We start from the raw sequence: 12,993 nt of genomic DNA, 5'->3' as shown, positions 1-12,993 counted from the left end.
ATTATGGGACAGAGGGAGTAGAAGCTAGCTGTAGCTGGGTTCCTCACCGGTCAGGTAGGGCTGCCGAATCGTTTTGTTTTTCAGATCGAAAGGGATCTAGGCGACCTCCCAGTTACCATTACTCGTTCACAAAGAGACCAAGTGTGCACCAGTATACAGTTCAAAGGTGAAAAGTATAAACTGAAATAAAATTACAGCTAGGGTAAAAGTATGTTATAAGTTATGACAAAAAAAAAGACAGCAAGCCAGCATTGCAGGCAAACTTGTTATTTACGGCTAGAACCACCTATTGATCGTTGCATCGCTTTGCATTTTGGGTTTTTGCTGGTCCTTTGTTCTTCAAATTCTCGGAGTCAAACTGCGTTTGATTGATTGACGGTCTGGCGAGGAGTGATGTCGTTGAAGCCGATGCCCTTTCTTTTGGTTGGGAAGATGGTGAACACAAAGGAGGACACAATCGCCATTCCCAACGGCAGGATCTTGAGCACCTGCTGAGTATTCCCGCCGGGTTTTGGGAAGTAGCAGTTCTGCAGCCCCACGTCACTGAACGCCACCGTGAGGAAAACCACCGCCGTGAAGATGGCCTGGACGATGTCCAGCCACCGGAGGCGGAGCTTCTTATAGTCGCGATCGGTCCATTCCTGCCTCTCTTGCTCGCCGGAGAAGTTGAACACGTTGAAGCCGTCCCATGTCGCGACGCCGTAGTAGAGCTTTCCGCCGCGGCTGATGCTGTCCGTGAAGGAGAAGAATACGCACATGATGGCGAGGACCAATATCATCGCCCCGGTGAGCACCTTGTTGGCGATATTGCAATTGCCGTGGTTGGTGAAGGTCGGGGATAGCGCCTCGTATGCTAGCACCGTGCCCGTTGGCAGGAGCTGCGCAAGGTTGGCGATGGTCGGCATGACCCATTTCGGTGCAGGCGGAGCTGGAGGCGCCGGTGCAGGCGGAGGTGCAGGTGCCGGTTCAGGCAATCCAGCTTGTTCCAATGCAGGCACCGGTGCAGGTTCTGGTGCAGGTCGAGCTGCAGCAGGTACTCGTGCAGGCTCCGGTACAGGCAACCCTGCTGGCTCCAGTGGAGGTTCTGGTGGAGGCGGAGAAGAAGAAGAGGCCATTGTATTGTGCTCGATCTTGGCGCCCAAGAATACTCCAAGCTGATCCACACATTGTTGTTGCTGTTTATATAGGCGAAAATGATCCCAAACTAGGTTACACATTGTTGATTAGTCTGACTGGATATGCCTGCATGTATCATGCATAAATGTACTTTCTCTGTTTCTAAATATAAGACATTTTAGAGATTTTAATATGAACTATATACAGATGTATATATATAGACGCATTTTCAAGCATAGATTCACTTATTTTGCTCTGTATCTTTTTGCTCTGTATGTAGTCCGTATTGAATTTCTAAATCGTCTTATATTTAGGAACAAAGGGAGTATGTGGTACCTGTTGTGAGGATCACGGGTGAGTTCCACTTGTCACTGAGCGTGCAAAAATTATTGGATGTTAGACAGCTCCCTAAAACTGGTTGTTGTAGTTAAGTTCTGATGAGAGTGTCCTAGAGATAGGGTTTTTTTTAAAAAAACTATAGAGACAGAAGTTTTTTTTAAACTGTAGAGATAGAAGAAGTGGTAGTTTTTTGAACTCCAGCTTGCTTGGGGCGCACCGGGGCACCCTGATCCAATGAGCCGAGGGCCTTCCTTCCTCTGCCGTCCACTCGCAGCCACCGAAGGCCGTAGCCGGGCAAAGCCCTTGTGATGGTGGCGGCGGGGAGGTTGTCCGGTGGCACGGAGGTGTCGTACATGGGGCCTAGTGCTGAGGGAGTTGGAGGCGGCAACGCCCTGCAGTGGGTCGAGGCCCTACAACTTTGGTCACTGGCGGCACGGAACCGTTCGTCTACTACCTCCAAGTGGCAGTTTTGGCCGGCCACCACTCTCTGGCCATTGTGCTCATGGCAGGGTCGTCGTTCAAGTCAGGCCCTCTGTGTCCAGATCTAGCGGTGGCCAAGGGCACAGTGGGATAGAGGGCAAGGGCCACAGGGTGGAGGTGGAGGTGAAGGTGGAGCTTCGGGAGTGAGCGTGGTGGATGAAGGGGGAGTTGCGGTGTGCGTGGCTCTGGGGCGCATGTGAGTGGCCCTTGTCCGATGCTATGCTAGGCTGGGCTTGTTTGATGGGGTGCTGCTGGTGGTGGTCGGGATGGCGTGTGGCGGTTTAGTGGCTTCGCCAGTCTCGTGGCTTAGGCGGGCGGAGGGCATGGCAACGCGAAATGAATGCTCAACTTTTGACTGTTGGCCAAGGCAGGCGACAGCGATGCATCCTGGTGCCGCTTTCTTCTTGGAGACGTCCTCAAAGCATGGTGCTCACTCTCTATCCGGACCATCCGGGGAAACACTAAATCTCTCGAGATTGGACGATGGTGGTGTCCTACCTTGGAGGCATCGTTCTTGAGGTCGTGAACGACTGAAGGGACCAGTGGTTGCGTGAGGATGGCGAGGGTCGTCACGATGGTCGTGGCAGTGGCCGGGGTTTCTATGACAACGACGGCGGTGGTGATCAATGTCGGGGTTGCGGCAATTGTTATGGTAGCCGGCTCTTCTTTGGCATGTCCGTGGGTTTACTCGGTTGTTTCTCGATGTAAAGTCGAAGCTGTGGCAATTGTTATGGTAGCTGGCTCTTCTTTGGCGTGTCCGCGGGTTTACTCGGTTGTTTGTGGATGTAAAGTCGAAGCTGCAGTGGCGGATCCGGGTAGCAACAATGACAAGGGCAGGTGGTCTGTTCAGTAATCTTTCTATAGCGCTAGCATTGCATATATAGTTCTCCTTTGAAGCTCTCCGTCAAAATTGGAGTTGCATTTGTCCCTAATGCAGGTAGCAGGTGGTCTGTTTGGCAATCTTGTGGTCGTCTCTGCGGTGTGGGTTGGGTTGGTGGTCATTTGTGCCGGAGTCAAAGTCGCTTGCTCATGGAGAAGAGACGATGATGATGCATGCATGCTCGGGGAGAAGTGACGACGATGGTGCCTATGTGCTACCTCGGCGAGGTTTCCTACGCAGTGGCGTTTGTGAGATATATTGTGTGTCTAATCGGCGGGTTGTGATGAATTTTGCTTGATTTTTGTTAATTAATTGAGCAACTCTTTTTTTCTTAATTAATGGATGATCTTTTGCCTTCGTTTGAAAAAAATAATCATAAATACAAAATGAAGATTGCAAACACGTACGGCTGGCTACTCGTGGTAAGATTGCTAAGAAGCGGAGATATATAAGATCATGAATTCGTGAGCAGATTTCGGTGGGGCTTATAATCATTTATGTAGTGGTTGGGAGCCAACGAACAAACCAGCTGGTCAAGTCACCGAAGGTTAAGTAACACAGCAGCGACGACGAGGACAACGACCGCCTGCAACGTTCAACAATAAAAATTGCAAGCCATCATTTGTCCAGAACACTGATCCCATCTATGAGATCCCAACATCTTATGCCTTGTCTTGTTGCAAGGTCCAGTTGGCCGGGTGGCTCCGCTCCACGAAGAACCTAACTCAAAGAAGTAAAAAAGAGTGGCCCTTGGACGTAGACAATCGAACAAACCCCGCCGTATCTGAAGAAAGATATATGCGCCTGTCAGCGTGCGTGTACAGTCACCGATGGGACATCCATCCAACGTGCGCACACACGAACTACACACATTTCCATTCCTGTTAGGCAAGTGTTTCTTCACAAATATTCCCTCAGTTCGAAAATACTTGTTGAGAAAATGGATGTATCTAGAGACATCCATTTTTATACTCCCTCCGTTCTTAAATGTAAGTCTTTTTAGAGATTCCACTACAAACTACATACAGATGTATATAGACATATTTTAGAGTGTAGGTTCACTTATTTGCTTTGTATGTAGTCCATAGTGAAATCTCTAAAAAGACTTATATTTAGGAACGGAGGGAGTACATTTCTAAATAATTTCGAAAGGAGGGAGTACCCTTTATCCAGAATTACGCTTAGGACCCTGAAATGATGCTTGTCAAAACTTCAACGTTTTCAGTAAACAAAACTTCACCGTTTCTTGCTACCAGTGAGATGCTAGAATTTCACATATACGTGGGCCTGGACTGTGAGTCGACCTTAGGACCCTGTAATGTTGCTGCCGCTACTACTACTACCGTGCCTACTGTATTACTCCCTCCGTTCCTAAATACTTGTCTTTCTAGAGATTTCAACAAGTGACTACATACGGCGCAAAATGAGTGAATCTACACTTTAAAATATGTCTACATACATCCGTATGTTGAGTCCATTTGAAATACCTAGAAAGACAAGTATTTGGGAACAGAGGGAGTATATTTTATTTCTGAATGCATTCGGTATAAAGGACAAGACAGCTAGTACGTCCAACGCTGGGATAATGACCGCATGCAACAACAAAAAATACTGACCGAAGCAATGATACTAACCCGTGAACTAATGTTGATGTTAGCAAGAGACTTGACTATGTGATGAGATGCATCTTAAAGACTATGGTTGGCATGTACACAGCTAAACATAATCGATGGATAGTAAATTGGATGCGGGAGGAAACAAACTTCAATACCCTAAAAGACTTTTTTTTTAAGAAAACACGGTATAAACACAGACGCCCATAGACTTATCCCTATGAACACATGAGCACCCTACCCAGCCCTATAAACACCTGGAGGTTTTTTTTTTTTTGAGAAATTATAAACACCTGGAGGTAAGGATTGCAATGGTGAAACGGGGCTCAAACCATGGATATTATGTTTCTTTGGGTTAAGCAAAGCCCAAGAAAAATGCAAGCCCACTGCCGATATTATGGTGATGACGGCCCATGGTAGGCTAACTCCCCTTTGGTATGAGTTGGGCTTTGTTTTTGAAAGAGAATGGTATGGGTTGGGCTAGGCACGCATGATCCCTTTTTGTCCTCTCCCCGTGTATCTCCGGGTGGACCCATTTTACCATCACTATTTCCTGCTAAGCCCAGCTCGTTTTTCTAGAACAAATGGGAAATACATGCTGCATTGGACTTTCAACTCGGAAATATTTGGATCTTCTCAAATAAAAAGGGAATTATTTGGCGAACCAACTGTGTTTGGATGGTTAGGAGGAGAGTGTTATCCCCAGCCCACCAGGGTTCAAGTCCCAAACTTGACACTAGTGCTTGTATTTTCCTGAATTTATTTCAGGCCTTCGGGCGATGTACGTTACGTGAACTAGGAAGGTGTCTGTGGTAACTTCATGAATCTTAAAATGATGCGCTGGCTCAGTCTCTCATATGTATGAGCATTTGCGTCTATACTGTGTTAAAAATACTAGGATAGTATGAAATTTTCTTGTCTTGCATGTACCTTGTATTCCTTCCTCTAGAAAGTACATTGATGGGATAAATAAATTCTAAATAATTTATGTACCACTCAAATAGTTATGTTTGCAAGTTTTGGACTTGATGTCTATATTATCCAAGAGGTGATTATATCTCAAGGTCTTTTAGCAGCACTGTTTATTCGTTTGGTTCAATTGGATAGAAAGTAAACATAGAAATTTTGCAATCCGTTTGGACCTCCTTTTAGAATTCATATGCACAAAGTCTGAGCCTGAAGTCTTTAGTGGTATATTGACATCGTTATCACACCTTTTCATGTGGATTTGACATGTTTAGAGAATTTCTGTGTTTTTTTCATTTTCTCGTCAACCAAATACACAAGTTTATTAATGTGTTTCCCATTTCCCTATTCTGCACTTGTATTCCTATGTATTAATTCTTGTGTTTTCTCTATTTATATATTTCAAATCCTATGAACCGAGTAATCTTTTTAAATTTTGCAATATCATCTTGTGTTTTCTCTATTTATATTTTCAAATTTTTAGATTATCATTGCAAAAGTAGGAGAGGAAACTTACTTGCTGTACGTTAAGAAGCACAAACGTTCGTTGCTACTAGAATTTTGAGTAGAAAATGTGGAGATGTTATCTTGCTGCCTACAGTATGCAACGTCGATGCATTAGAGTCCGAGTTTTTTTTTGCTGCAAGAACCCAAATATATTATAAAGGTTCACCATAAGTACAAAGCACCGCAAACATAATAATAGCTACATTAAGGTCCCTAGAGCACCAAATGGCCCCTATTGTCGCAAGAATGAGCTACTGATGCGCCATTGTCGCCGATCCTTTATCGAAATTGGCCTAGCCTTGTCGATAATAGTAGGGAAGTTTTCGTGCACGTGCCCCTGAGGACCATCGTTTGAGAGTTGCATCCATTGCCATTGCACCCTTGCATTGTATTGACCCAAAGCTCCTGACACCAAATCTCATTGTCCTGCACGCATAACAGAAACTCCAAGCTCACCACCCAAAGACACGACTTGAATCTACACTGTAGATCGTACCACTTCGTGCTGATCGACAAATCCGAGAAGGATCAAAGCCTGGAAGACTACTTCAATGATGAAGCATTGTTAGCCGCCACAACACTACCCCAAAGGATTAAAAATTTAACCTATACTGATAGACAGACTGAGGCACCGGAACTCCCCTCCCCACCGCGCCGGACCAACATACATAGGGGATGAAGTGAGTCCAGGGGCCATGCGCATATAATACCCCAAATATACCGGACCACTAATACTCAAAATTGATTATCGGAAATCAGCATCAAGAGCTAATTAATATTCTTCCATGAATTAGTGTCATTTGGCCAGTGTGTTATCCGACTTGGGTTATATTATTGATTGGCACAACAAATAGTATGCATATGAAACAATAATAAAACAAGCATAATAATATGAAAATTGGTAAACTGGAACAGATATACTGATATAGGCGATATCAGTCACGACGAATATTTCTATGATGCATAAGTTAACAGAGAAAAAAGAACATGTATGAAAAATCATTTAAAAAATCTTGATGGGGCCCATATACGAACAAGGTGTATGTTAATGTTTCGCCATATACGAACAAAATCTGAATGCGCGAAGCTCCTAAATATTCAACGGTTGATCAACACACATTTTACATGGTAGAAAAGTCACTCTCTTTCTCAAGAGGCTCCCCATCTTTTTGGTGCAAGCACGCGAGTAACTATTGGCATGCTTGCACGCAGGTCGTGCTTCATCGTTTTCAGAAATGTCCACGGGGAATCAAGCGGGCTGGGGAGATCAGAGGAGGAGAGGCAGGAGTGGAATGATATTGACCAGTTTCAGAGGCTCCGCCTCCGGCCACTGGACTTCGTGCACGCCTTCTTCACGGCCGTGGTTTTCCTCACAGTGGCGTTCAGCGACGTGGAACTTCAGAACTGCTTCTTCCCGGACGCCGGCAGGAACAGCCAAGAGCTGCTCAAGAACTTGCCGCTGGGAATGGCGTTTCTGTCCAGCTTTGTGTTTATCATCTTCCCCACTAAAAGGAAGGGCATCGGATTCAACAACACTACTCCTCCCCAGAAGGTCGTCCATCCCATGAATAAAGTTTGATTCCCTAAAGTTAGATAGTTGATACGCATGTTGATTAAGTGATCCATAATTTTTCTGCTAGCATGTAAATATGATGGGGTGGATGTTGTTATGGTTTCTTTTTTGTTCTGGTGGGTTTAGTTGTTATACTGCTATCAGTATTTCACCTGTAGTGTGTGTGTGCGCGCGCGCGTGCGCGTGTGTGCATGTGTAGACGGCGGGTTTCCTCACACTGCATGAATTCACTATTTTCTTCTTGCATCTTGTTTGGCATAACATGACAATATAGTTCCACTATGTCAAATTAGTGAAAAATGGGAGTATCCCAGTTCGAAAAAATGACTTGAATGGAAATAATGGAATATGTAATAAAAATTGCATGAATGTATATCACCAGAGAAACACATGAAGTTTTGCAAGTATACATATTGTAGGCCCTGTTATCACATAAACAGAGATATTTTCTGCCAAGAAATCAATTGCACAAGTATGTAAGCATCCTAGTTTCCTAGGATTACCATAACCATAACTCTCCATTCTCTTTGTCTGCTTTAAGATCAATGTTATTATTTTATATAAAAGATCAGCAATTAAATCCATTTTGCCTCAAGAGATCTTTCCCATGTTTCAACACATACCTTACACGTCTTCCATACCCCACTTCATTTACAATGATAAAACATACATGTATAAAATTTATTAGTACAATATTTTAAGATAACTACTTAAATTTAAAGGGATAAACAACTAAATTTGGGACAGCTACACAAAAATAATTGTATCTGCAAATACATGTAGCACACTCGATTGTGTAAAACAACAAAAATTCAATATCTGTTGCATCCCTCAATTTGTAGTACATATGTAAGAACCAACCACCAAGATGTGATTAGAAGGTTAGGAGTGTGGTTGTACCCACAACCCATGAGGATCAAACCCCAAATTTTGGCGCTTTGATTTCTCAATAGTGTGAGCATTCTTCACAAGGTCCCCACCTCTCGTGGGGATGAAAGGCTCACATGGGGATGGAAGGGGGGTCAAGGAAAAAAAGATGTCCCACTGACGAGTGGGTCCATGATATGGAGATAACGGGTTGAGATCCTCTGCAATAGTGCACAGTGCTATAGTGCAGATGACACATAGGGCCGGGTCCACACAACAGCGACCGTACTGGACGATGTGCTACAGCAGAGGATCCTAACCCGGAGCTAACCAATATGAAAACTATGAATTTGCGCATTATCTCAGCGTCCTCCATATGCACATGTAGCACGCTCGATATGTATTATGGAGGTGGACAACACAGAAACTATGCTAGAGCTGTTCTTAGTACACGTTATGGAGACGGAAAATATAACGACAATGCTAGAGTTGCTCTTAGTACGTAGCGTGAGTATAAAATGACGTACTCCTGAACAAACTTATAGTTCCCCTTCCTCGCCTTCCTGGAAGGAGACTTACATAGCATACATCACCAGTTAATTTAACGTGCTGGCGGCAAACTAGTCATGTCATGCTAGTTGGCTATAAGTTATTACAACTTACACTAACTGTAATCAAAACTGGCTAGTGAGTTGAAGTCCACGTTCATGCGTGCATGTGGAGCCCTTCAGCATGCAGCACTATCGAGCGAGACTAATCAACACGGCAAACCTAGTTTGGACTTTGGAATCATTCAGCAATATGAACTTATATAAACAGCAACTTGTAGATCTGTTTGGAGCATTGCACCTCTCCGAGCTAGGACACAGATCACGCACAGTACGCTTACAATGGCCTCGGCCTCTTCTTCTTCTCCGTCATCCACGACGATCCAGATACACCCATTGACAGCCGAGAAGATAACGACCGCAACCACGGCAGCGCCAATGCCTACCACAGGGCCTACACCGGCCACGGTCATGTCGAGCGTCGCGAACCTAGCTCAGCTCCTGCCAACCGGCACGGTGTTGGCATATCAGGCGTTATCGCCGTCCTTCACCAACCACGGCAAGTGCGAGACCTCCAACCAGTGGCTCACAGGGGTGCTGGTTGTCGTTCTTGCCATCTTGTGCCTCTTCTTCTCGTTCACCGACAGCGTTGTCGGTCGCCGCGATGGAAAGCTATACTATGGCTTCGCCACACTGCACGGCTTCAACGTTTTCAACTTCTCCAGCGAGGAGGAGAGGCAAGAGTGGGACGATCTCGACCAATTCGGGAGGCTCCGCCTCCGACCACTGGACTTCGTGCACACCTTTTTCGCGGCGGTGGTTTTCCTCACGGTAGCTTTCAGCGACGTGGGGCTGCAGAATTGTTTCTTTCAGGACGCCGGCAGGAACACCGAGGAGCTGCTCAAGAATCTGCCCATGGGCATGGCGTTTCTCTCCAGTTTTGTGTTCATCATCTTCCCCACCAAAAGGAAGGGCATTGGATTCAGTGACACCGCTCCTCCCCAGAAGGTGGTCCATCCCATAAATTAGTAAAGTATGTCCCCATAACTTGAAGTTGCCACTTGCCAGAAATTGATTGAAGAAAAATTGAATCCTTCAGGAAAGTCATGCTCAATCGGATTTGACGACGCCGCTCCTCGCAGGCGTAGAAGTTGCTTGATTGTATCATGTTGGAGAAAAATCATGAAGGCCTCTTTTGGTTCATAGGATAGGATTATCACAGGAATAGGAATCTTGTAGGAAATGAGATGACATGTATCTCAAATCCTATGAGTAGGAATAGGAAACAAGATGTCATTTGGTTGACACCAAAGGAATTTTTCCATTGAGTCTAGGCTCTTTTTTATTTTCCTATGAAATGTGGAGGATAGGAACCAATCCTATGTAGGAATAGGAATCCATTCCTATGAACCAAAGGGCTCTAAAGGAAAAAATCCTATAAAAATCCTATCCTCTAGAATTCCTATGAAATTCCTCTAAACCAAAGGAGGCCGAAGTTTTTTAATTATATATGTTCAGTGTGTGTGCCATGGTTCTTTTGTAAACAAGGACATATTTTTTGTCCAAAGCAAGTGTACAATTATGTTGGTGCCCTGCGTCCCAGCCTCCCAGGCTTATTAGAGCTCCCCATTCACTTTGTTTGCATCAAGCTTGATGTTTTTACTATTTTGTACAAAAAATCATTAACTAAATCTATTTTTTTTATCAAAAGGTCTCTCCTATTTGGCGACACATACGTTACACTTCTTTCTTATCTCAATTCTCCATTCATTTATAATGAGTACAATACTTGTATGAAACAAATTAGTCTAGAAGTTTACCATAAACACTTATTGGATAAACACCTAAATCAATTGGATAGGCGCCATTTCAGTAAAAAAAATGTGGACAAATCTAAAACTTGCGGTGTAAGAAGCGGAGTGAGGAGGCCACATATATACATTTAGATACATTAAAATAGGACATTAATCCGTCCATCTTAGAGCACTAGCAATTTCCGCCGTTGGATTTGCTGTTTTTGGCATCCCTAGTCGTTAGATGCCCTTGTCAATGCGTCCATGTGCCGTGGATCATCATTCTCTGCAGAATGGGCTAAGGATTAGGATGGCGTTGCTAGGGCCACTATTCCCATAGCAAAATCAGAAGCATCCGGTTGATTCAGGTCTGCAGATGGTCAGAAGACCCTCTACTATGCTACCAAGGACTGCGACAGCCTCGCCAGAGCATTTACAAAAAAAAAAAACCTTTTACAACGTGTGAATCGAGAATGAGATCCAAGAAAAATCTGATTTATAGACGTACTGGTTATAAGAACTCCTCAACATCTTAACTGATTAAATCATAACATCCTCCCTCCGTCGCAACATATCACCTTTGGGTATGAATCGAATTTCCAATAAACTTTGTGTCACACAGCTTGCAAAATGATAACCTACCTCGATGCATGCATCTGGTTATTCCTCGTATGGAAGACCGGATTAGCGGATATGTTGCCCCAATATTGCCACGACATTGAAGTGCAACCGGAGCATGCTCATCAACAAGTAATGTTTGTGTCCGCATCACCTCTGTTGCGGCATCGCTAGAAGTACTACTCATCTTCCATTGTTTTGTACGTATACAATGGGCCGAGATTCCTCTGACTCGGCGAAGGATAAAAAAACGATGGTTACTCTAGCAGCCGTGAGAAGGAAAAGCTGCTATAGGTAGCTAGCTAGCTACTTGGCTCGGTGCAAATTCTTTTCTCCAAGTTGGTTGTAATATGTTAGTGTGTTGTTTCTTTCAAGTCTGTATATAGTACGTTGCAGCGTTGTCCATGCACGGACGCGCACGTTCCTTTCCGTTTACTTCGTCGTTGGTCCATGCATGTGAATCTTTCATCGATTTTCTGCTCCGGCGACCATGAATAGGAGTACTAGATTCTCTCTGCGCACGACCTCATATGCATCTGATATAAACAGTAAAATCAGAAAAAAATACTAAAAGGATTTCAAAAATTTCTGAACTTTTTGCCAAGAAACATTGATGAGTGTTAAACATGTATGCAAATTTCCATGATGAAATGACATTCATGGAGGCCTGGGCAGCAGAACATAATTGATGTTTCCAAATGCTTCCAAATTTACACGCAGGTGAAACACACATCAGTGTTTATCACAATTTTTTATTTTTTAGATTTTACTGTTCATCTAGGTGCATGTGTGCTGGCTTGCAAAAACTTCGTGTGTGTAAGATACTACTCCCTCCGTTCCTAAATATTTATCTTTTTAGTGATTTCAACAAGTGACTACATACGGAGCAAAATGAGTGAATCTACACTCTAAAATATGTCTATATACATCCGTACGTGGTAGTCTATTTCAAATCTCGAAAAGACAAATATTTAGGAACAGAGGGAATACCAATCTCTAGCAGCTTCTCTCATGCTATGCGTATTGCCATGATGCTATCCATCCATTAAACCATGTGCAAAGCGAAATCATTGGAAAACACTTACGAAAATAGGTGAACCTCTGCCTCTTAGGATCTTGGGTTAAAAGATACTATGAAGGTGGAGGGAAACCCTGAAAGATGATGATAGACCAGAAATATATGAGGGGCAAAACTAATATTTTTGCCCCAAGCACCTCCACCAGTACCTCTAGGTTCTGGAAAGGAGTGAAGTCCATCACCCAAACCTTGAAATTTGGATATAGATGGAAAATAGGGACAAGAGACAATATTAGGTTTTGGGAAGATACTTGGTTTGGCACCTCCCCCCTAGCAGTACAATTCTGGCACATATATATGATTTGCAATGAGCAAAATAAAAGTGCCAGAGATGTCTGGGATGGTGAAACACTGAAGTTGACCTTTAGGAGGAACTTTGGCAGTAAGATGATGGAACAATGGTACCAGCTAGTGGAGATTGCTAAAGAAATCATCTTCGATGGTGATTCTGATGCTCTGATCTGGCAACTTGAGAATAAGGGTGTCTATTCCTCTAGTTCTTTGTACCACGTGATTAACTTTAGAGGGGTGCAACCCCTGTTCCTGCCAGCTGTTTGGAAATTGGTAGTGCCCCAAAAGATTCATGTCTTCCTTTCGCTGTTTTCCCAAAACAAG

The 12,993-nt window shown here is 44.0% G+C and overlaps 1 protein-coding gene across 1 annotated transcript; it reads left to right on the top strand.

Moving 5' to 3' along the window:
* The first annotated feature begins 9,327 nt into the window (after window positions 1-9,327).
* Window positions 9,328-9,918, top strand: LOC119321534 (protein DMP3-like). Its single transcript, XM_037595176.1, has one exon. The coding sequence runs from the start codon at window positions 9,328-9,330 to the stop codon at window positions 9,916-9,918; it is 591 nt and encodes a 196-aa protein (XP_037451073.1).
* Window positions 9,919-12,993: the final 3,075 nt, after the last annotated feature.

Source organism: Triticum dicoccoides, chromosome 6B (genome assembly GCF_002162155.2).
Source record: "Triticum dicoccoides isolate Atlit2015 ecotype Zavitan chromosome 6B, WEW_v2.0, whole genome shotgun sequence".
Classification (NCBI taxonomy): domain Eukaryota; kingdom Viridiplantae; phylum Streptophyta; class Magnoliopsida; order Poales; family Poaceae; genus Triticum; species Triticum dicoccoides.
The sequence above is the reverse complement of the archived record's forward strand: the minus strand, read 5'-3'. Positions and strand labels throughout refer to the sequence as shown.

Coding starts and splice junctions, on each gene's coding strand:
- LOC119321534 (XM_037595176.1), top strand. CDS start 9,328: ATGCCTACCACAGGGCCTACACCGGCCACGGTCATGTCGAGCGTCGCG.